General features: G+C 34.5%; 5 protein-coding genes across 6 annotated transcripts in view; 2 read left to right on the top strand and 3 right to left on the bottom strand.

Moving 5' to 3' along the window:
• The first annotated feature begins 53 nt into the window (after positions 1-53).
• Positions 54-2,486, top strand: LOC119633526 (protein ABHD13). The gene is made up of 4 exons (XM_038027123.1): positions 54-376; positions 442-1,025; positions 1,080-1,258; positions 2,265-2,486. Exons 1-4 carry the CDS (start codon positions 232-234, stop codon positions 2,371-2,373), a joined length of 1,017 nt encoding a protein of 338 aa, XP_037883051.1. The 5' UTR covers positions 54-231; the 3' UTR covers positions 2,374-2,486.
• Positions 2,487-2,870: 384 nt separating this feature from the next.
• LOC119633325 (DNA repair and recombination protein RAD54-like) lies at positions 2,871-5,902 on the bottom strand. Its single transcript, XM_038026825.1, has 7 exons — positions 5,671-5,902; positions 4,344-5,607; positions 4,105-4,261; positions 3,888-4,031; positions 3,566-3,827; positions 3,341-3,504; positions 2,871-3,281 (listed from the first exon to the last, which is right to left on the bottom strand). The coding sequence occupies exons 1-7, from the start codon at positions 5,671-5,673 to the stop codon at positions 2,942-2,944; spliced, it is 2,334 nt and encodes a 777-aa protein (XP_037882753.1). The 5' UTR covers positions 5,674-5,902; the 3' UTR covers positions 2,871-2,941.
• A 38-nt stretch (positions 5,903-5,940) lies between these two features.
• On the top strand, positions 5,941-10,004 carry LOC119633323 (ER degradation-enhancing alpha-mannosidase-like protein 3). Its single transcript, XM_038026824.1, is given in 8 exon segments — positions 5,941-6,845; positions 6,905-6,995; positions 7,083-7,138; positions 7,197-7,389; positions 7,391-8,411; positions 8,473-8,735; positions 8,853-8,951; positions 9,010-10,004. Coding segments are annotated over 8 exon segments (2,565 nt in total). The 5' UTR covers positions 5,941-6,591; the 3' UTR covers positions 9,598-10,004.
• A 4,504-nt stretch (positions 10,005-14,508) lies between these two features.
• On the bottom strand, positions 14,509-21,349 carry LOC119633404. Of its 2 annotated transcripts, none has more exons than XM_038026947.1 (7): positions 21,161-21,349; positions 20,489-21,070; positions 18,720-20,430; positions 16,305-18,658; positions 16,054-16,252; positions 15,798-15,994; positions 14,509-15,670 (listed from the first exon to the last, which is right to left on the bottom strand). In XM_038026947.1, the coding sequence occupies exons 2-7, from the start codon at positions 21,024-21,026 to the stop codon at positions 15,171-15,173; spliced, it is 5,499 nt and encodes a 1,832-aa protein (XP_037882875.1). In that variant the 5' UTR covers positions 21,027-21,070; positions 21,161-21,349; the 3' UTR covers positions 14,509-15,170. The 2 variants fall into 2 exon arrangements, with proteins under 2 accessions (XP_037882875.1, XP_037882874.1); XM_038026946.1 differs by having other exon boundaries at positions 20,489-21,107.
• A 1,478-nt stretch (positions 21,350-22,827) lies between these two features.
• LOC119633403 (RNA-splicing ligase RtcB homolog) overlaps positions 22,828-24,308 on the bottom strand; it is a 2,085-nt gene continuing 604 nt past the window's right edge. Inside the window, exons 2-3 of the mRNA XM_038026945.1 lie at positions 23,229-24,233; positions 22,828-23,167 (exon numbers count right to left, since the gene is read on the bottom strand). Of these exons, the coding sequence (XP_037882873.1) occupies positions 22,940-23,167; positions 23,229-24,233 (1,233 nt within the window). The 3' untranslated portion in view covers positions 22,828-22,939. The remainder of the gene's footprint in view (positions 23,168-23,228; positions 24,234-24,308) is intronic.

Here is a 24,308-nt window from a genome sequence, read left to right on the forward strand (position 1 = left end):
AATTCTTACCGTTTAGAACAGCTGATTCTGTAAATAAATATTCTATTTTTTTAATTTCTTAGAAAAAATAAGAAGGGAGCGTGTTAACGGAACGATTTTTATTTGTAAATAAAGCTCATCTTAAAATGCAACGATAATAAATGGCATAGAATATAAAACATAGTTAATTAATTAATCATGTGCTAGCAAAAAATATATTATCGCGTTCCAAAGCATAAGCAATTAACGAACATGAAAAAGGAAATAGCTATGGTTAAATTTTCGCAATCTCGCGGCGTATGGATATTGTCATTGGCAGCCTTACTTTTGTGTTTGGTTATTTTTTATTTCTACGGTGGATATCTAACAATAGCCTTAGTAACAACAGTATTAACAAGTAGGCAATGCAAGATGTTTTATTCCTTTAAATTAATGAATAATTTTTTTCATTTTCTTATCAAGCTATATTTTATTATGCTCAAGATGTCTTGTTATATCATCCCGATTTGCCAGCTAATTCGCGTATTTATGTTCCTATACCCAGTATGCATAATTTACCTTACGAGACTGTTAATATACATACACCCGATAAAGTAACATTACACGCTTTCTGGATTAGTAATCAGAACGAGCGTTCAAAAAGTGTGCCGACTTTCGTCTATTTGCACGGTAATGCTGGCAATATGGGTCATCGTATGCAGAATGTATGGGGTATTTTCCATCATTTAAATTGCAATATATTAATGTTGGAGTATCGGGGCTATGGATTATCGACGGGATCGCCGAGTGAACGCGGTTTAATACTAGATGCCAAAGCTGCCATTGACTATCTGTACACGCGTCACGATCTAGACCATACACAAATATTAATTTTTGGGCGATCATTGGGTGGGGCCGTTGCTGTCGACGTGGCCGCTGACACAGTGTATGGTCAAAAAATTATGTGTGCCATTGTAGAGAATACATTTACTAGCATATCTGATATGGCAGTAGAGTTAATACATCCACTAGTTCGATTTGTACCTTTAATATTATATAAGAACAAGGTTGGAGATTTTGGCTATTAAAATACAATATCTAAATGGACTCTTTGTTTCCAGTATAATTCCTTGTCAAAAATACGTAAATGTTCGGTACCGTTTCTTTTTATATCTGGATTAGCAGATAATCTAGTACCGCCGAATATGATGCGTACACTATACACTGAATGCGGCAGTCAACGAAAAGGCATTTTAGTTTTTCCCGGAGGGTCACACAATGACACTTGGATCGTGGACGGGTATGAATTTTCTTCTATTTTAAATGTACATCTATGTATATAAATGTACCTATATTAGCAATGCCAGTTTTTTAATTAGGAAAGAAGAAAAAAGCTCAGTAGAAAAAGCCCCCGTCCTCGAAGTAATAAAGACCACTCATTAAAGAATTTTCCATTTTTTCGTAAGCTTAAAAACGCTACTTCGACGAATATAAGAGACTAAAACATTTTTACCAAGGGTACGGAACTCTAGGACAAAATATAATTTGAATCTTATATCGTCTAACCGCTTTGCTAACCTTATTAACCATTTACATTAGTTTGTTTGTCGCATTTTGTCAAGGTTTTGAAATAATATATTACGACTGCCTTTCTGTTCTTAATCGTCTTTCACTCATTTGTGTCATACCATAAGTAAATTACAATAAATTGTTGTTTGTTGTCATAAGTTCTTTTGAGGCTAATTTCTTGTTCAAACAACATAACTAAGTACAATCTTTTATTTTTTGAGGGCGAATTCCGACGTCGTTAAATAGAAAGAGAGAAGGGGTCGATTTTGGGAGATTTTCTGATGGAATCAGAATAATATAAGATATCTGGTGCTAGGAACCAATGTGCACATTCTAAAAGCTCTGTAGATATTTCCGTATCATAAAAAGACACAACCAGTATTATTTTTACACCCACTACTGAAGAACTGAGATATTCTCATTTTGTTTGTATCCACAATGTATATAACATCCAAAAGGAAACTTCAGACATCCTATGAAGTAGTTAAAGTGATTCTTGATCAGCATGAAATTCTGAAGGATTTAGCTACGTCTGTCCGTCCGCGTGACTTTGTGGTGTTTGTTATTGACACACATGGTGATTATGCGAACATCGGCCCTCGTCTTACTTGTTTTTTAGTTAATTCTAAAGAGTTTATTTCGGCAAACTGTGTAAAGAAAGAGACTAATATTTATATATTTATGTAAACGTCATGCAATCTGATAAATATTTATATATATGTAACTTTATTTTTTAGTTATTATGATGGTCTTCGAACATTTTTAAATGAATGCCAGGACATTGCTCCGCCTTTGGAAAAACCACCTAAAAAAAGTAATGTTTGGCGTGAAATACAGGATGTTTAAGAGAAAACACCTCTCTCTGCTATAGTTTTACTCCTGTGTAATCTTGTTTTCTTTTATAAAGCTTTTGTGTTAATTTTATTCACGTTTTTTTTTTCATCGAATTTTATTTTTTTTGAGATCAAATAGCAAACATACACACATTCGAATGAGTGAAATTAAATAAACACATTGAGACTATTTCTTCTAGAATTTTCTTTTCCATTCCAATTAAACTGCCAAACTATGTATAAAGATTAGGGCATTTGCCCTACTTTAAAACAAATTATAAGTTCTCCAAAATTTAAAAGAAAAGCCTCAAATGTATCTTTGGTTGTAGTGAACAAAAGCAAAGTCTCTTGTAACGTACTTCGAATTGATTGTTAAATTGTATGCCAAGGGCTTTGGCTTTTTAAAAGCATTAACAAACTTTTTTTTCCTAGGGATGCTATGTAAATATGTAAAGAGCGTAATGTTTTAATTAATAATAATGTCTTAAAGCGAATTGTTATTTAATTTCAATGAAATATTTATTATTATAGTGAAAATAAGTAATAAATAAGGAATAATAAGCCTAAGATTACTTTGCTATTCATTTATAATCTTTGTCATTGGGATCGTCGCAATCATCATTGTAACCCGCAAAATCTTCGTCGTTATCGTCATCATATATGATATTATTGCGGCCTTCGGATTTTGTATCACTTTCAATGTTTTCCTTATTATCATCAGTTTTCTCACATTCTCCTTGGGACCGATGATGAAACACAAACGATACACATTTACTAGTTTGCCAAGCTTGCGATAAAATACTATCTGGCAAACCCTTGCAATTGGAACAATGATACCATTGCGACAAATGAGAAGTACAATCACTATCCGTGGGAGGAACTTGCGTTTGTATATTATTAAAGCACCGTTTACATTTCAATCTATTGGACATTTCATTAATAATATCTAAGTGCTGCAAATATATGATTTGTTCACTTACTTGTTGTGTGTATCGGATAAAATTTCAGTTTCATAACGGAAAAGATCTTTAAGATCATCGCGGGTGAAATGTTTCTCTTCGCTCTCGTTATTGTCGATTATAGCACTAGATAAAGACTTTTTGTGTGTCTGTCTCTGCAGGATTTTCTCCTCAATGGAACCGGTCTAGCAAGGTGTTCAGTAAGCTTTCACTAATATGGTACAAATAATGAATTCTTTTACTTACCGCCACAAGACGATAGATAAAACAAGGTTTTTTCTGTCCGTCTCGCCAGACGCGAGCCATAGCTTGTTCGTCGTTAGCGGGATTCCAGTCCGGATCGAACATAAATAAACGATTAGCACCGATTAAATTCAAACCGCAACCGCCTGCTTTCGAGCTTAACATAAACAGAAAACCTTCCACATTAGGATCATTAAATTGTTCCACAACTTTACTCCGTTTCTTAATAGACATTGAACCATCCAAACGTACGTAAGGATATTTTCTAAAATAAACCTGCACAACTGAAAATTTGCAAATTCTTTTCTAATTGAAAGTTAAATACCGCTTCCTTGCTAGCTGCTCAAACAGATCCAATGTTTGAGTATAGTTCGATATTAACACCACCTTATCATCACTATTAGCTTTTATAGCTGCCAACATGAAATCCAATAGCATAAATTTACCGCTTAATTCTGGATTAAACACTCTAAAAAAAGATCATAAAAAAGTCCAAAGCATAATTGTAGATGTAAATTAAGAGCAATTGATTAGAGACGTACTTGGTATTGTAATTACTGGGCATAACATTCGCTGAATTTTCAAATCCATTTTCTTTTGCTTCAATTTTATCAAAAATCAAATTTGGATGATTGCATAACTTCTTCAAAGTTGTTATATCGGCCAAGGCGGTCAAGGTGGAGGAATTGCATTGATTCTCTTAAAAACCAAAAAAGAAAAGATCGGCTTACAATATGTTTTCTCAACTGCCATATTCATCTCTGTGTATGTGTAAGCTCACCTTGTAAACTTGTTTTTATTTTTTCGGATTTCAGAAAATTCGTGTACAATGCCACCTGGACGGCCGTCAATTTTACACATATCACCATTTCAAATTTCATCGGTAGGTATTTGGTTAGAATCTGATTGGTACGTCTTATAATGCATTGATTAACTATAGCAATTAATTGCTGTGTCTTTTCAACCGCACGTTCGCGTTCTTTGTCGGTGGAATCGGAATTTTGCCCTCTCAATATTACATTTTCATAATTACGTTTAAATTCTACAGCCGTACCCAACATACATGGATTTACAAAGTTTATTAAGCTGAAGTATTCGGTAAGATCATTTTGTATAGGCGTTCCAGAAAGGAGAACGCGCCGTTTAGTTTTCAATCCCATTAAAGCTTGATATGTAAGATTGTCGCTGTTTTTTAAGCGGTGACCTTCATCGCAAATTACTAAACCAATTTCGTTACGACAAAGAATTTCGGCATATATACGAAAGGTTTCATAACTTATTATGAGAACTGGAGTTCCGCGATTATTTGTGTTGTAAGCAAATTGTTCTAAAGAACGTATCGTATCATCTTTGGCGCCACCTTCCATGGCTAAACAGTGCATACGTCCTTGTAGCCATTTTTGGAATTCCTTTTCCCAGTTCTTTACTAAAGACGACGGGCAAACAATTATAGCTTTTGTAATCGTAGGTCTACAATCCGGGCTTTGTCTTAACAGGGTCCAAACTAAAGTAACACACTGCAACGTTTTTCCCAATCCCATTTCATCGGCCATAATACATCCATTAAATGAACCTTTCTTACCCTCGACGCATTCATACATAAAACGGACTCCCTCTCGTTGATGAGGGCGTAATATGTTACTTAATATGGGATCCACTACTACATGCACTAAAATTTTTTGAGGATCTATGGTTAAGCGTTCATGTTCTGTGTAATTAGGCGGTGTGCTTAGCACCAATGCATTACAAGCTAGTGGATCATGTAACGATTTACGTATTGTTGCGCGTCGTAAGCCCAAACTGCGATTACCGCTGTTGTATTCAGGAACATAGTTAGCTATGGGCACTCTAAATGGTCTGGCTAGAATGCTGGCTACAGCTTTTTCATAATCACTTAGAGGTAATGACGAAAGTTGCGATTGGTTTTTTGATAATAATGGCTCCTGTTTACAAGTGCGTTTGCGTTTGTTTTGAAACGGAGTGACGAAATTAAAACTTGATTTCAGGTTTCCTGAGTTCTGTTGACTGGGAGCCAAACTGCGACGCTTCACAAAAACAAATGTTAATAAGTTATGTTTTTGCACTTAATTTAAATTGCTTATATTTACCATTTTGTTAGGCGAATTGGCTAAAAGAACATAAATTGCATTTAACTTGAATTTTATTCAAAACTGACAACAGTGTTGTCAGCAATAATTACAAATCTATGTAAATAAAATGAAACAGTTAAAGCGCTGCTGCAAATACGTAGTCCCTGATGTTTATTAAATTCCTACAACTAATTGTTTTACAATTGCTTGCACTGGGGCCACTCATGTCAAACAAACGTATGACGTTTTAGAAAAAAAAAAAAAAGAATTAGTTGAGTTGTCATTAGAAAAGAAATTCTTAACGTGCGGAAACGATAAATTTATAAAATTAGCAAAATTGTGATGTGTTAAATATATCGAATAATCAACTCACATCTTTTAATTAAAATTTAAACAATAAATTTACCGAAATCCATTTTTCTCAACTTAACGATACAAATAATAAGCTTACGAATTATTAAAACAAAAGTAAGCTAATCACAATTATGTAGAGAGAAAAAAGAAGAATGCTTAATAACTGATTAGCAGCAAAATGATCTAATATTTCTCTTCATTTGCTTTATTATAAAATCCTTGAAAATTGTTTGAAATCATTGCCAATAATTTTCTACCTCAGCAAAACACATCAGTGTTAATGTAAAACAAATGCAATATCTTTTAAGTCATTTCAAATTTGTATTGAAGTTTTTATGACTTAATAGAATGATCGGAAAGATTTTATCAACAGTTTTATATACAGTAAAGCAAAGCTTATCAGAAAGCGTGAAAAATAATAAAAAAAAGTGAAGATAACAAGAGTTACACTGAAGTTATAGTGAAACAACAAAAGTAACACATATGCATGTTTATAAGACACGTCAAAGTGAAGGTCAATGCAAGCTAAATTATACGCTAATGACATAAACTGCAAAACGGATTTTTCTTTTATTTTTGAAGAAAATGTGTTCCTCGCAAATTGTCGGCAATTTGGAGATGTCAACGCAATTGCATGGAGCTCTAAACTCCCGCGCAATAAGTACCACACCCACACCGACGACAGCGAAAACAATAAGAAAAGCGTACACGTCAATTTACCTTTTCTTACATACACATTATTTATTTTGTTTATTGTTGATACTACATATAATTTCGTTTGCCGTTTGTGAAATAATACCCACAGAGATTTTATCCCGTAAAGAACGAGAAGAATTGAGGTAAGACATCTTGTTTCCCTCTTGATTCTTCACTTATACCACGTTTTGTCCATTATCAGGGAAGAAGCTCGGGATATGTTTTACCATGCTTATTACGCGTATATGGATAATGGTTATCCAGCTGATGAACTGATGCCTTTGAGTTGCAAGGTAAGATAAACGAGGATCTGTAGAGAATTATCGAAATTTACAACGGGTAAATTTGATTTAATCGACTACTAATGAAATATATTTCAGGGACGTTACCGAGGGATCACGCCTTCACGCGGCGATATGGATGATGTTTTGGGCAAGTAAGTTATCAACAATAAATCGATGAAGAAAAAGAATTATCGATGTATATACTTTTAGTTTTTCTATGACATTGGTTGATACTTTGGACACTTTGGTTCTGCTGGGAGATTTATCAGAATTTGAGATTTCGGTTAAATACGTAATACGCGACGTACAATTTGATAATGATATAATTGTGTCAGTATTTGAAACTAATATACGTATGATTGGTGGATTGCTGTCCGCACATCTGCTGTCTGAGTATCTACAAAAAAAACGTTGATATAATGCCATGGTATCGGGGAGAACTATTGGAAATGGCACGTGATTTAGGATACCGCTTGCTTCCAGCTTTTAATACAACCACTGGTATTCCCCATGCTCGCATTAATTTACGTTATGGTATGAAAGACGATCAACTAAAAAGATCCACAGAAACATGCACAGCTTGCGCTGGAACAATGCTATTGGAATTTGCAGCCTTGTCAAGATTAACAGGCGATCCTATATTTGAAGCCCGGGCTCACGCAGCTATGGATGCTTTATGGAAATTGCGACATCGAGGGTCCGATCTTATGGGTACTGTTTTAAATGTTCATTCGGGTGACTGGGTGCGTCGAGATTCGGGCGTTGGTGCTGGAATTGATTCCTATTATGAATATCTTTTTAAATCCTATATTTTGTTGGGTGACGACAAGTACTTAGCTCGTTTTAATCGTCATTACAATGCAGTGATGAAATATGTCAGCGATGGGCCGTTGTTTTTGGATGTGTTGATGCATCGTCCTCATGCCAAATCGCGTAACTTTATGGATGCTTTACTAGCTTTTTGGCCTGGATTGCAGGTACTGTCAGGTCATTTGAAACCGGCCGTACAAACACACGAAATGCTATACCAGGTGATGCAAATGCACAATTTTATACCAGAGGCTTTCACTATGGATTTTCAAATTCATTGGGGTCAACATCATCTTAGACCAGAATTCATCGAGTCTACCTACTTCTTATACCGGGCTACCGGTGATCATCATTATTTGCAAGTAGGCAAGAAAGTTCTCAAGGCTTTGCAAAAATATGCCAAAGTTCCTTGCGGATATGCAGCCGTTAACGATGTTCGAACTGGCAAGCATGAAGATCGCATGGATTCGTTTGTTTTATCGGAAACGTTTAAATATCTATATTTACTTTTCACTGAGCCACGCGATCTTTTAATCAATTTGGACGAATTTATATTTACAACTGAAGCTCATCTATTACCTCTATCGTTGGCTCAATTGGGCAATACAAGCTACAGTGAGTATTAAGAAATTATCCATATATGTACGTTTAATGCAAAATAATGAATTGTTGATAGATTTCCGTCAAGCCGAAGAGCATAATATTATGGATTTTATGCGCACCTGTCCAAGTTCGAATAAACTTTTTCCTGAGAAAGTCCGCCAACCTTTGCGTAACCTTGTTACCGGCTCCTGCCCGCGTTCACCGGCCACAAAAAAGTTACTTGCTGTGGACTTTCAAGCAAGCAATGCTGATCATTTACGAACTGTTTACGACATGGGCATCACAATGGTTTCTTTAGGTGATGGCAAGGTGCGACTGTTTCATAGTTTTTATAATGTGAGTTCAGTTTCAGTTCAATTTGAGTTGTTATGGCAAAAATCGCTCTTCTACGATATTTTTATTTGTTTTATTTTACTTATTATTGTTTAATAGCATTTTTTTTTTTCATCTTAGGCCAAAAGTCCTGAAGATGGAGAAATGGGCTTAATGTTTATGGAGGAAATGATAGAATTAACAAAAATGCAAAGTCTCAATCAGTTGGCGCAATTACAAGTGATTTTTTGAATTTCAGTTCCGATCTAGAAAACGAATTTAAATATTTTTCCCTTAGGCTGTGGCTTATAAAAAAGATGGCATCAAAAGCAACGATTGGATTGCATTGATGGCAGGTCCTTCTCACTTTGGTCCTGAACTTATAGAAGATAATTTTGTAGAAGGCGAGGTTATAATTGCGGATCCTATAAGAGCTTGTGGACCCGTTTTGAAGAATGCTGAAAAGGCACGTGCAAAAATTGTTATAGCTGAGCGTGGCGATTGCACTTTTGTGAGTAAGGCTCGTGTAGTCCAATCAGCTGGAGCCTTAGCCCTAATAGTCTGTGATAATACACCTGGTTCTTCGGGTGAATTCCAACCCATGTTTGCCATGTCTGGTGATGGCGTTAATGATGTTCATATTCCAGTTGTTTTCATGTTCTCTCAAGAGTTTAATAAGCTCTCTGCTGCAATGCATAACAAACCAGAAATGCAGGTACGCATTATGCAGATGATTGAATTTAAACGCTGGCAAATGACCAAAGAAAGCAAAGCCAAAAACGATACAATAACTTTAAAAGCGACAGAAAGCACTGAAGAAACGACAACTTCAACTTCAACAACAATGCATACTACGAAGAAAACAAAGCCGGACAAAGAATTGTAGTAGTAATTACATATTTTTATTTCGCAAATGGAAAATGAACTTTCGTTATGAATTTGAAAGGTTCGGCTATTTCAATTTTTTTAGTTTATTTCGTAAAACGGCGAATTCTTTACATTTTTTAATTATAATGGAGAATTGTAATGGAGAATGAAAAATGTTCATAATTGATGCTGTTGCGTAAATTTCCCCTTTTTTAAATAATTTTATTAAAAACTTCGCATTTGTTGAATCACAAGAAATGGTTTAAAAATTGTTTTAATAACACAATACTATACACATACTTCAACGCATACACATTTCCACACGTAATTACTTAAACACAAAAATATTGCTTTTTATTTTGTTTTTTTTTTTTATTATTTATTTCTGGTGATTTTAGCTTTCGTATCTATTATCTATCACAGGAATTTATATTGAATTGATTTTAAATTTTGGAAAGTTTCATTCGAACCCCGTAGCGACTTATTAACTTGTCTTGAAATATATTCCTTTTCTTTGAAACATAAACAAATCGTTTAAAAGACACCTTTGGTATCAGTCAGCCTCGCTTGGATTTATTATTGTAATGAATTGAATAATTAAATGAATAAACTAAACTCAATAATAATGCAAAATATTTCTAAGGAATCAAAAGTGTTCTTTAATGGATCCGTTTGTTCCTTGTCGTACATTTTTCCTAAAACTTGAAACATTTGCTATCTACGTGCCAATAGCTAGAGAAGATTAGATATCCAAAAACACCAGTACTTTCCAAATAATTATAATAAGCGATGGATATCAAACAAAAATTTACCGAACCTACACATATGTATATGTATATATATATATATACTTAATATGTACTTTTTATTATTTTAAAATAAACACCCTTGTAATATATTATGTATATTCATTTTGAAATGGAATAACTAAAATCGTATAACGGGTTAGTTATGCATATGTAAATTAAAATATAAAAACAATTTTTTTAATAAGCACAACATGTACTAGAAAAATTTATATATTGGAATAAATTTAAAGAATTAAAAAAATAAAATTCAAAAGATATTGAAACGAAAAAAATTAAGTTGTGTCGTTATCAATAATTTTTATAAATTTTAGAGCATCAGTCATGAAATGTTGTCATTCGAATAAAACTAAGTACAACTTGTTGTTATTACTCTTATGAATCAATCGAAATCATTGGCTTGAAGCATACAGACACATAGACCCTATTTCTAATAAAAACGCATCCTAATATTAGAGAGTGTCAATTCTGAAACGAATGTCTGAAAAATGTCATGTCATTTCTGTAATATGCTTACGTGTTACTCGTTTCGTTGAAGAAGAATGAAACTCCAACTCAGCATTGTCTCGAAAACTCTTGTGGAAAATTTTCTTCCTCTCGCTGGTATGGAGAACGATAAAACTAAACGCTTTGGATGCTTAAAGGCATGGTCACAAACGTCAAAAACTATGAAAAAATTTTCAAAATTTGTTCCCGATAATTGAAAATTAATTCAAAAGATATCGGAAGGTCTTCCATGTTTGGGGTGAAAATTTGGTCATAAGACATCGGCTTTCCGAATGGCGGAACGATACTATCGTAATACCAGTCCACGCTTATGAAAGCGAAATTTCATGCACTCCACAGGAGAAATATTTAAATCAAATGATAAAGCCATTGAAGAAATTGAAGCGCATTTGAAGGACGTTAACAATAACTTTCTATTAAACGAACAATGAAAAGCGTTGAACTAACTGCATCAACGTTGAAGAATGAGCTGAAATTTGTGAAAAGAAAAAGCTTCTACAACCTAGTCCCGACAATTATTCCTCGATGTACTATTACGATTATCATATGATAATGTAATACTCCTATCATCAATTTAGTCGAAATCGTTATTTCATTAGATTAGACAAGTTACGTTGGCACATTTAGACCTTGCCCGTTAAGAATTAAGTTAGATTGAATTAGTCTTTGCGGTTTTAACGTAGAAAAAAATCAATCATAGATTTCTTTAAGTCCATTCTTATATTCTTATTTAACGTAAATCTCAGCATCATTCCAATGAACATTCCAATTGCAAACATAAGACATTGAATAACCAATAAATACAAATACTTGGTCTAACCGTTTAGTGAGTGTATATAAAGGAAGTTAAGCTCGTAATTAACATAGTTTATTAATTTCATCTCATTTGTTTTTGAAAATCACATCTTGTTTTTTTTTTTTCTTTGCCCTTGTATTTGTTCTATCATCATCATCATCATCATCATTGCCATCGTGGTAAGGGCTTATAAAGTTTGTGAGAATGTATGCAACATCCACAAGGATTTGGAGATAGACCCATCTTTTATAGTATACACTTCAGATGTCCGTCTGTCAAACCCATTATTTTTATGTTAAATATACACAGTTCCCAATTTTCGATATATTATCGCGAAACCGATACACCGGCACCTTTTGAACCAAAGAATGAATGCTATTGAAAATAATTTGCAAAATGATCTCAATTTTTATTATGTCTTGTCAAAAATCGGTTACAAAAATTTCAATCAATAAAATCTAATTTTCAATATTTGCCATCGAAAATAGGAGAAGTATATAGAAAGTTCTTTGACAAGAATTATTAACTTGAGTAAATTTCCGCTAGATTTGCTAAGCATAAAATAAGTGAAGAGAATATTCGCCTTGGGGGTAATCTTTTCTTTATTTCCTTAAATTTATATTAATATGATATTAACTTAAAATTAGACTAAAATTAAATTAAATTAGGATTAATAACAGCAAGTCTTCAGTAACTCTACTGTACCAATAAGGCTACAATATCAGTTACAGTATAGCATTAGAGATTAGAAAAGATAAGTTAAATCGGTCGAAGGATATATCTGCAGAATCATATAAACCGAGCAAAGCAAAAAGATGCAGACTTTTTCGCTCATAACTCAAAGGCTATAACAGAAAAAACAATAGAAAGCTACGCGTACATTCTATAGGCGATCCAATACTCCTAATCGTAAATATATGAAAATTTCACTTTCTTGTCAAAACCAAACAGTTATTAAACGTTCAGAGCAAAGCTTCAGGCATCCAATGATAGGTACATATTTAACGGTTTAAAAGTAGCGGCACAAATTGCCTGCATATTCAATTTTTTGGGCACTTGTTGCAAGAGTTGTCCAGGATACACTGTTGCAGCTCGAATGGAAAATACTGTCACACTGCCAGTATACGCAACGGACACGTTGCCACCTGATTACCACTTGCCTCGATCGATGCAGCTTAGCTTGGCTGGCAAGCGGATCCGCAAAGAAGTGCGAAAACAGGTTGGTGGATGGGTCGCAGGAAACCCAATAGAAGTTCTTTTGACATGATATCGTCATATTTCCAAAAATGTTGTAATATATGTTGTGGACAATGAAGGAATGATGGATTTGGATTAATATATATAGTACCAATTTTGATCAAAATTTTTGCAAGCACCTAATATAAAGTGTATAGTTTTAATTTTTTGTTTCGATCTTTGTTATGGAAACGGAATACACAATGTTTTCCTTACTTTATTTTTTCTTTTCTTGCCTAGAAATTATGTTAATGTAGGTCAAGATATTGCACGTCAGTATTTGCTTCGATAGCATTTTTTGTTTATCGCAAAATTAATTTTATATATCATAGCATGTAGTTCGTTATGCACTGCACTTATGATAAGTGTGTATCAAGTTGTGCAGATAGATACAACACACAAAAAATCACTTGAGATAAATTCATCATATCTGCCATCAATCGATTCAGAATTGTATTCCGGCACATACTTTGTCCGATGTCCGTCACATATTTTGATAAAATGTTGTACTCTCCCACCTCAAGGATGAACGCTGTTGAAAATGATTCGAAGTGGAACATTTTTGCGACTACTCTTCTATTTTCAGACGTAGTTTTTCAAACGATAAGTCTATGAAAAAAAGTTTTCAATCTTAATATTTCTCGAAAAACATCTTTGAAAAATAGTTTTTTGGCATAACCGGCACAAAAAGAATTAAGCCTTTATCTGGCAAGATATTTCGATTTTTAATATTTTATAATAAAAACTATAAATTGAGTCGGCCAAGTTTTCACTAGATGAGTTCTTTTCTCCGACTTTTCGTCAAATTTCTTCTTTTCATTCCGGGTTTCTCATGAATCTCCTGCAATAAATTATAATTTCTGATATTTTATGGCTAATATAAATGAAGAATTGTATTAGTTGAAGTAGTCTCGCGTATTTGATAATCTGCCTAGCTTGACATGGTTTTACATAAATGAGTTAAATATGGCCGATATTCTGTATTGATATTTATTTTATTCTTAAAATAGTCCCAGCCAAGGCATACTTTTTTACAAATCTATTGATTTAAATTCAAATATTGTGTGGAAATGCGGTTCCGCGATCTTTGCAGGATGTTTTGTTCTTATCCATAAAAGTATAGGCTTACAGTACGTACATACGTAATAATTGAGATTTGAAGGCAGGGAGAAACGAGGAAGGATTAGGTCATCACGTTTCCTTTTATTCTTATTTTCTCTACTTTTGTGTTATAGTCCTATAATTGTACCGTTATCTGGATAGCACCAAAAAAAGGTAAAAATAAATTTTCTTAATAGTCCATAAAAGTAAAAACCCTTATGATGACTATGAACAATGAGCAAAAGGTTTGATTAAATCCCATTAATGACGATGATCCGCGACTGGAGTTTTATTTATCAATTTATTCTAAATGATGGGACAGGGATGGACGTTTATAAAAAAATATAACGGAAATATTTTAATAGCATTAGATGAAACTTGGCTTGATATTTGTTCCAAATTTGATTTAGAAAATCAGTTGTTATCATATTTGCATGATTTCAACAAGCATTAGTTAACAAAAAAAAAAAAAAACTCACTTCATTGATATATTAGTATAACTTTATTAATGACTTCGTAGGGGTTCCATAGGTATTTTTAATAAAGAAAAAAATATCCTCATTAATAAATTAAAATATTTTTAAATTACAAGCAATACAGTTCGCAGTATTAAACACTAAAATTTCAATAAAAAGTAATGGGAAGTTCCTTACACAGGATATTTTTTTTTAATTAAAAGTATATTCTAGTAGGTTGACAAGAACGAAATTGCAGCGATGTTCGGTGCGTACACTTTCTCTCTATCTCTATCAAATAAAATTGATAGACAATGTAATTGGAAGAGAAGGAGAACATCGAAATTTCTTTCTTGCCAATCGAACATGTAAACTATTCAATACCTGTTTCTAATTGTTATTTTATAAATAACTTTAATTTTTGTCTCTACGAAGGTTCTACATATGACATAAAATATGAGATTTTTTTTTTTTTTTTTTTGAAAATTGATTTCCTTTGTTTGCACACAATTATTAAACTATTACTAGATGCATACATTATAATTTACACATGAGATTTTATAACCAAATAATTTACAAGTTTTGCACGCAATATTTTCAACGAATCACAATATAATATGTCCAAGAATGTCGAATAGCCAAACAAATTCGGACACTTACGCACATATGAATTATATAAAAGGATTAACTTTTAAGTTAAACCAGCTGCTAACTTTAAAAACAAATTTGCCAATGTATCCACATTAAGCGTATGGTTGGTTAATTCAATAAATTGCGCGCGGTGACGTACATAGAAACGCTTACCTTTTGCAGCGGGCATATACGCTAATTGGCATGGATTTGAACAATTAATCCATATTTCTCGATCATTTTCATCGATTAAGACTATATGATCGCCTGTATTTATGGCACTGGTAACAGTGGTAAAATCCGTACTTGAAAGCGGGAACGTATGCAGCAAACGATACGAGGGTGTTACATGAGATATTTTCAAGGCTAATACTAATATTTCAGGATAACGATATTGGAAAAGTAAAAGCATATCATTCTCTTCAATATCGTGACTTGGATAATAAATCGAGCCGATATTCATGCCCATCGGCATAGCAACATCGTAATTCATTAAAACGTCGCCACTGCGATGATTCCAAATGGTTATATGGGTACCGCCGAAACCGATTAACTTATCATCTGCGACAAAGGAAATTGAGAAATAATATAAGAGAACCCCGTATGAATTACAAATTTCTTAATATTCGGTCTATACTTCTTTTCAATTCAACTTCTAATTAAGAGAAAAAAGTTGTAATTTACTTACCGTTCATGCACTCCAAATAGCTTATAATGTGACGCATGCTTTTGAATTCGCGTATACTGGCTAATGTATCCAGTTGCGGGGTTATTGAATATTTACATAAGCCCGTACGTGTTTTACCCAAGATATTCTCTTGCGGCCAAGTCAGTACGAAGTAACGCGAATCCGTTATGGTGGTATAACAAATTTGATTTATCTCGCTAAAAAAATTCATAAAAGATAAATTTTATGAAAATTATTCTATTGCATCTTTATCTACCTTTGCACAGTGTCTAGATTTATGGATGAACTCTTAACTATCATATCTTCTTCGTGGTAATAGTAAATGTTAATGTACACCGTTATCAGATTACATATGCGCTGGTTATGTGGTAAGTAACGTCCCCTCATCTCGATATAGACAGGTGTTGAGTTATGGATGCATATGCGGTTAGCGTAGGGAGTGGAAATTTCAGCATCTAAAACAAATTAATTATGCCGTTACGTCACATTCAGATTTGCAAAACTTACCATTAGTTGAGTAAGGCGATTCGCCCAGTAACATCCATTCGTTTTTATATCGTTCCTCCGGATTTAACGATGAAGTTGGCTCGCGTGTGTCAATAGCGGGATTTGAGGGAATTAAATTATTATTTTGGCTATTATAGGTAGCCGAGTAATTGGGTGATACTTTTCCATTAAGTTCCGATGGCATGTACTTACACAGAACATTCAAAATTTTTGAATATTTCCAAAAGCTTATCATATATTCTTGTATGACAATTAATGTATCCAATTCATAGTACATATGCAAGACATTGCCTAAATCCATTCTCAGGGGATTAAGCATTACATTTAAACGTCGATTTGCATTTGTATTCAATAGACGTATAGTGCCACACTTTTGTGTGCCCTTCTCCTCGGTATGTGTAGGGGACTTTCCCATAATGACATAAGAAGACTTAGCACGCACATCAATTGGCCGAGACATAATTGGGCGTTCATCGTATAAATTGGTCGTCGAAGATACAACAACATTATCATTTTCAGGTTGTTTATCTTTCGAATTAGATTGCGATGCATTTTGGGATATTGATTTTATTTGTTTTGGTGATTCCTGCTTATTTGCAGATATTTGGTTAATATTTGATATGGGAGACTTCGGATCTTGTAGCTTTCGCGACACAGGTTTAGTTGGTGGATTACGGCATTTTGAGAAATTCTGAGCGGATTTCGTTTGTTTTCCTTTTGAATTTGTTCGCAAAATTTGCGCCTGCGCTTTTCGTAAACACATTTTTGCATACTTTAGTTTATTGCTCAGTTTCATCGATATATTTTTGGAACCGATTTTCCCTGGTACAAAGGTCTGTGCTGATGATTTCGATTTCAAATTTGGATGGCTTAAAATATTAGTTTTATGTCCCCCTCTTAAATATTTTTCAATTACATCATTTGCTGCATTTGCATGACGATGAAAATTTCCAGATTTTTGGGCTGAGTTAAAAGCAGTGAAAGACTTGCGAAAGGACTGATATTGCTCGGAGGGGGATTTGGCCTTACTACACAGGTGGCTTTTCAAATCATTGATCTTAACGCAGGTTTTTACGCTTTTTGTAGGTTTTTGATCTTCGATTACCTTTTCTTTACTGTTTTTTTTCTTACGTTCATTTTCTGTAGCTTTCAACGTCTTGATTAGGACTACCTTGCGTTTCCGCAAGTTTCGTTTGTTGGTGCGTTTGTATGATGAAGCTACCTTATACTTTTTGTTTTTGAGTCCTCGAATTTTCTTGGTGGGTCGTTCATTATCAGCGAAGGGGCTTTTCATTTGCTTTAGAACTTCTATTTTTCTAATGGATTTAACGGGCGTCACCTCTCGCATTTGGCTTTTGTTTGTAGTTTTATCATCGATGTTTGCCCCCTTAAAAGGTTTTAATTTCGTATTGCTGTCCATAGAATGCAATATATAAATACTAGGTTTGGTATTACGTGAAGCTTCAAGAGCCGCCTGAATATTTTGGTGCATCTGTTGTTGATTAATAGGTAAATTTGGCGCCCTTGGTGGAGGAGCGCGCGTTGTGCGTAAAATAGAGGTAAGTTTACTAACATTTTTACGTGCACTATTGTTGTCGATTCCATCACCCACTGATTCAATGTTGGTTTTTGTGTTGTCTAATGTTTGCAATTTTTGCATATTTTGTTTTTCAAGCGAGTCTTCAGCTTCATCATCAGTTTCGTCGTCGTCATCATCGTTATCATCGTCATCATCATCGTCATCGTCATCATCGTCGCCATCGTCACCATCGGTTTCATTCTCGTCATCCTTGACGTGCTCACCACTGCGTTCTAAAGACCGGTGTTCTTGCAAGATATTACAACAACTACGTGTTAATTTTAATTGAATTTTGGAAGTATTGCTTTGACTTGACGCAGATGCACTAATTGAGGACAAATTCTCATTAGATTCATTCTGAACTAAAGCATGTGCCGCTGCCTGGCGCGAAGTTGATGGTTGTTCAGTTAAATCAGCAACGCTCTTGGGCTTATCAGCTTGTTCATCTGCCCTGAACGACTTTTTCTTTATTAGTGTATCGTCGCATTCTTTGTATTCAGCTTGACTACCCGCGAGCAAAAGTTTTTGTTGTTCCAAATGTCTTTTTAGACTGTCTCTTAAGGGCTGTGCAATTTCTTTGACGTAGGCTTTCCTTTTCTCTTCAGCTTCTTCTTTATTGTTAGCGCTAATATGACATAAAATTTTAATTTCGGGCTCGTTTTTTACGATCGTTACAGAAGGTTGACTAAGAGAATTAAAACCTATTACGGAATTTTGATTTATTTCCTTTAGAGAACGCAAATCACGCGGCAGCATTTCATAGGTATCTTCAGCACTAAGAAGTAATTTTTAATTAAATTTTATACATTTTAAGCATCAGAACAAAAAATACTTACAACTCTCCACTAAATGCCACTCTCTTCAATATTTCCCCGGCCTTCTCACGTTTTTTCATTTCTTTCAGATGTTTTTGTTTCAATACCAGTAGATTCAGCTCATCTTTTTTTTGATTATTTTCTTGACGTTCCTTCTGCTGCTGCCTTAGGACTCGCATTGAACGTCTAGCTAGATTGCATTGAGCTAGTTCCGCCATAGCGTTGGCCACCGCAGTGGCCGTTGACATCCCGGTTAAACCTAAATAATTGCAAAATTCATATTGTTGGTGACAAGCATGTTCTGTATTGCCTGCCTGGGCGTCAAAAGCTTGCGGTTGCTCTTCTTCAAAATACTCCGCGCCTATTGATCGCTTATTTTCTTCGTGCATCAGGGATGATTCACATGACGTTGCCTTGTCTTTGTATACTGAACTTTTAATCGGTGATTTATTGCTTTTGCTACAAACACTAAAGTCATTTTGTACTCTTGTAGGATCTTTGAACAGTTCTTGTGTTTTTTCCTTTAGATGTAAACCTCTCTTGTTTTCCGAAAAATCCAAGCGCATTTGAATTAAACCTTTTGGGTCATTAATTTTATTATCAGCTTGTGGTAAACCCTTACCCATTTCGCATGTTAACTCATGTAGCTTAAAAACCGATTTAACAGTTTCAGCACTCAATGGCGAAGGGTTTGAAATTTTCTTTTCTTTCGGCAGTTCCATGTGCTGTTTGCATTGGGTGTTCGCTGGATACTCGTGTGCGCTGGGCATTTCACATTTTCTTTCGGCGCGTGATTGACTTAAAATGTGACAAGAATTTAGTTGTCTCAGCTGATGACGATGATGATGATTACTGATTCCTTCAGAGCTATTGTGTCGCAAAAGCCTGTCAAGATTACGTGCTTCTGTTTGTTCATAAGGTTTTCTGCTATCGGGAGTAGTGGCAGATTTTTCGCTAGATGAACTTGAACAAGGTGGAGTAGTAGAAATGGGCGATTTTTTCGCTGCATCCTTGACGCACCTATGTTGCAGTTTTTCAGGCGAATGTTGGCTGATGCGTTGAGAAAAATTAATTCGTTTTTGTTGTAATGCTACAGCTGATGTCGAGGGTTTGTCCTCCATTATTCTAACACTTTCACTTGTATCAGTTTCCGAATTATCTCCGCCGCCGCCGCCGCGAGTATGACATTTATCCTTTAGTGCGCTAAACATTTTTTTTCGAAACTCTGTAAAATCATATTTCATTAAGTCAGCCACGTATTCTTGTCCTAAATCTCTTTTATCTCTTTTTATTTGCCGCCACTGTTTCCTCTTAAAATCTTCATAGCGCTTAAACTCGTCATCGAATGCATTTACATCTTCAACATCACTTAGTTCCATATCGCAGCGCCATGATTCAATTTTTTCTTTCAAACTCATTGGCGGTCTACGAGCAGTAATCGTGGCCAATTTACGTTCAAAAGAATCCGACGGCAAAGTGTTTTTTAATAAAGATGATCGAGATGCATATTTTCCGCCCTTCATGTGTTGTTGGGGATTTGAAGGTGAGGTTGCAGGAAATTCACTGGGAGATTCAGGGCTACATTTATTATTGCCAGTTGTAAGATTTTTATGGCTTGTAGTAAGCGGAGTTTTATTATTGATTTGCGACCTTTTTTGTCTTCGAGGACTGATTTCAGAATCGGATGAAATTTCTACAATTTGATCTGCTGACGTTTCTAAATGAGTTTGCACTAAAATTAAGTAAAAGATAAACATATATTCGCAACGCCTTGATATACGTGCCTTTACCTGTATTATCTCGCTGTTGCTTTAAACGCTTAATTGGTGGTAATGACTTTTTCTCAATCCGTGTATGTGTGACCGCATTTCTCTCTATAGTTTTATTGTATAGCGTACGTTCCGAATCAGTTTCCTTATTACCAGTAAATTTTATGGTTCTCAAACCATCTTTGACATCTATGTTATCGTGCTCCTTAGCAGATTTGCAAGGGATACGTAATTTGAAACGTGTGTGCACTTGTATAACCTCACTTGATTCTTGCTGTTCCTGACTCTCCTCTGTGTCTGTAAAACCCTCAAAATCGCTGCTACTAGACCCAGATGAACTAGTTATATCTTCTTCCAGAGTTTCTTGCTCTTCGTCTTCACTTGAAGAAATTGTGACAGATTCATTTCCTTTTGGCAAGTAAGTTCTTGGATGATAAGGACTGCGGGAACGCTCTCTAACAATTTGGCATTCTTTTGCAGTACATGGACGAGTTAGGCTTTTCTGGTGATCGCTGTGATGCAAATCATTACTTATTGTATTTTCTCGGAAACGGGACATTGTTAAGTCAATCAGAGTTAGCAGAAGCAAAGGCACAACAAGCACTTTTATGCACAGAGAAAAGTATATTTATTTATTTTCCTAGGATTTATACAGTTTACAAAGCTTTCATCAATTTTTAATGTTTTACAAACCGATTTTTAGGTAGCGCCTTTTTTGCTATTTCTTGCGGCTCCTCTCTTCTTCAGTTGTTTTCGTCAAATTAAAATTCATTAAAATTCTCTTGCATTTGATGCTTTAATTGTGAGTAATTTGATATTTTTCATAATTTTTTTTTAACCAAATGAATTTTTTTTTTTTTTTGTAACAAATTTTGGTGTTTTTGTAGAAAAATAATTTTGTCTAAATTTTTTAACTTCTCGTCATATGTAATTTTCTCATTTTTGTTATATCTTACAATAAGAGAATTACAGGACGTCTCCGATTGTATTCTACATAAAAAATTTTATATGTGGCAACACCCGCCTCATATCGCATTATATCGTACGAAGTATCTACGGCTGGCAAGGCCAGAAAAGCAACAAAATCAACGCTACAGCATAATTTGTTGTGTGAGGAAGTGTTTTGAAATGCGTAAGTTTACGGTTTACGACCAATTTCGATATCGAATTTGAAATTTGGATTCACGTTCAAAAGTAAAGTAAAGTAAAATGTCATTATGAAGCTACTTATTTCATAAAATTAATTGATGTAAAAAGATTACTTAATCTCAGGAATTCCAAAATGTTGGAAAACATAATGAAATCAAATAATTATTGTCGATGTTCTTACCTGTTGGAGCCATAAATTTTGAAAAGGAATAACTAAATGCGGAATTAAGGAGAAAATTTGATTGAGCGAGAAAAAATGGAAATATGGAATTACTAGACGTAACGCGATCATCAGTAACTTTTTTATTAGGTGACGAAGACAGATTACAATTCAGTTCAAACAACAGGCAAGTTTTGCAAATTTATGTATAACAATACTCAAGAAAATTCCCACGAAAGAGCAAAGATCTTTTGGAAATATCAGAATATAACATAAAATGAAATAGTTAAACCGCCAAATAGCCAAACCATAGATATAGAAGTTATAAAGATGCGGTTTGCTATTTAAAAAAAATGCTTGGCAATTTGCAATTTGCAATTTTTTTCCGCAATTTCTTTTGTAAGTTTTATATTTAGTTTGTTTATTTGTTTACTTCATCTTCTTTGCATTTTTTGTTATACACGCACATATACACACTTCACAAATTTCCGTTGTAAACCAAAAAATTCTTGGAAACATTGTTGAAAAATAGTAGTTCGGCGGGCTAAAATGATCTACGCGGATAATAATAATAATATTAAGAAAATATGCATTGTTGTGTATTATTACAAAACCTATCTGCGTAACTTCAAAGGTGTATTCTAAGCAATATAATAAAAGATGACATTTTCATGCCCATTATCAATTTCACATCCAATCATAATTTACGTATATATATGTAGAGTATAGAGTTTCAATTCCATCTTAATATCCCAAAAAAAATAAATAAATAAATAAATAGTTTTTCGATCAATTACTTTCCTTCATTATTAAAAGCGTATATGAATTTTAATTAAAAATTCGAGTGCGTTGAAGCAACGCAAATATTTTGCGCGGGTATCCGTAATTGCGTACAAGTTGAAAACTTCGGCTGTAGTTAATGTTTTAGGTTTGTAGAAAAGAAGCGATTCTGAATCCAAAGAAAATAAATATAAACATATTTAAGAACAATGGAAAATCCTGAGAATTTACTTCTCATAAAATGATCGTTACGATATTTACGAAAGATATTAATACCGACTTTTATTAAAATTTCCAATTAATAAATAAGCGTTTCTTCCTTAATTTTTATAGGCGAAAAACTTCCTATGTAAGCCATACACATGCGTACATATTTGAGCATTCTACCCTTTTATGACGGCGATTGGTCGTAGTTTAATGCATTTTTTACTGATACCGGCCGCATGACAAGTATTTACAACATCTGTTACATCTTTATAGGACTCGGGTGCCTCTTCCATAACGAGTTTAGGTGAAGCGACACGTATTGCTATTCCCATTTCTTCCAATCGTTCTAAAACGTCTTTATAATCGAGGTTTCGTCGCGATTTGGCACGCGACAACGCACGACCCTAATTAAAGGTTGTAACTATAATTCTGTTCCTCTTCATTTTAGTAAATTGTTCAACTTACCGCTCCGTGACATGTAGAGCCAAATGTTTCTTGCATGCCTTTTTCTGTACCAGTTAAAACGTAGGAGCAAGTTCCCATTGTGCCCCCTACCAAAACAGGCTGTCCAGTAAGCTGATAATCTACTGGTATCAAAGGATGATGTGGAGGAAATGCTCGTGTGGAACCTTTGCGATGGACCAGCAATTTCTTTTCCTTACCATCTACCATATGATTTTCTATTTTAGCAATGTTATGCGAGACATCGTATATGACATGCATATCCAGGTCGTCAGGTGTGGTTCGAAACATTTTGGCAAATGCTTGCCGAGTTAAAAAGGTCATAGAGCTTCGGTTAACCCAGGCGAAATTTGCGGCAGCAGACATTGCTTTCAAATAATCTTGGCCCTCGTTTGAGTTGATGCGGGCACAAGCCAACTGTCGGTCGTTAGTTTCAATTTTATCCCGTTTCATAGCTTTTTCCATTTGCACCAATGCATCAGTCGCAACCTGATGTCCAAAACCTCGACTTCCCGAATGTATCATTACCACAACTTGGCCTTTCTCTTCAATACCCATTTTGGAAGCGCTCCATTTATCAAAAATTTCATCTACTACTTGAATTTCGGCATAATGATTGCCTGCTCCCAAAGTCCCCAACTGTGGAAGACCTCTCTTTTTAGCTCTCAAGCTTACTTTAGATGGATCTGCATTCAGCATACGGCCATATTCTTCGCAGTGCTCTTTGTCCTCCGACCAAACATAACCTTCTCTTAATGACCAATCCATACCCATTTCTAGAGCTTCTTCCAAGTCGTGAGCATTCATGGGAATTATGCCTTTGGAACCGACACCTACTGGTATATGGTCGAATAATGACTGGGCTAATTGTTCTTTGACAGGTTGTACATCTTTCTCATACAGATTGGTTCTTAACAAGCGTACGCCACAGTTAATATCAAAACCAACACCGCCGGGACTTACCACAGAGAGCGGATCATCCATGTCAAAGGCAGCCATGTTCCCAATCTATGAAAATAGCAAAGATGATTAATAGGATAGACATGTTCCCAATCTATGAAAATAGCAAAGATGATTAATTAA

Source organism: Glossina fuscipes, unplaced genomic scaffold (assembly GCF_014805625.2).
Source record: "Glossina fuscipes isolate IAEA_lab_2018 unplaced genomic scaffold, Yale_Gfus_2 2, whole genome shotgun sequence".
Lineage (NCBI taxonomy): Eukaryota > Metazoa > Arthropoda > Insecta > Diptera > Glossinidae > Glossina > Glossina fuscipes.

What these genes read in the sequence shown, in the direction of transcription:
- LOC119633404 (XM_038026947.1), bottom strand. Translation starts at nt 21,026, where the DNA reads ATGTCCCGTTTCCGAGAAAATACAATAAGTAATGATTTGCATCACAGC. An exon ending in GTGGCATTTAGTGGAGAGTT is followed by an intron (nt 18,659 to 18,719) that starts GTAAGTATTTTT and finishes ATTACTTCTTAG; the next exon opens with TGCTGAAGATACCTATGAAA. An exon ending in CTATTTGGAGTGCATGAACG is followed by an intron (nt 15,671 to 15,797) that starts GTAAGTAAATTA and finishes CCTTTGTCGCAG; the next exon opens with ATGATAAGTTAATCGGTTTC.
- LOC119633325 (XM_038026825.1), bottom strand. An exon ending in AATAAAAACAAGTTTACAAG is followed by an intron (nt 4,262 to 4,343) that starts GTGAGCTTACAC and finishes TTGGTTTTTAAG; the next exon opens with AGAATCAATGCAATTCCTCC. An exon ending in GAGCAGCTAGCAAGGAAGCG is followed by an intron (nt 3,828 to 3,887) that starts GTATTTAACTTT and finishes GGTTTATTTTAG; the next exon opens with AAAATATCCTTACGTACGTT.
- LOC119633526 (XM_038027123.1), top strand. Translation starts at nt 232, where the DNA reads ATGAAAAAGGAAATAGCTATGGTTAAATTTTCGCAATCTCGCGGCGTA. An exon ending in AGTAACAACAGTATTAACAA is followed by an intron (nt 377 to 441) that starts GTAGGCAATGCA and finishes TTTCTTATCAAG; the next exon opens with CTATATTTTATTATGCTCAA. An exon ending in GACACTTGGATCGTGGACGG is followed by an intron (nt 1,259 to 2,264) that starts GTATGAATTTTC and finishes TTTATTTTTTAG; the next exon opens with TTATTATGATGGTCTTCGAA.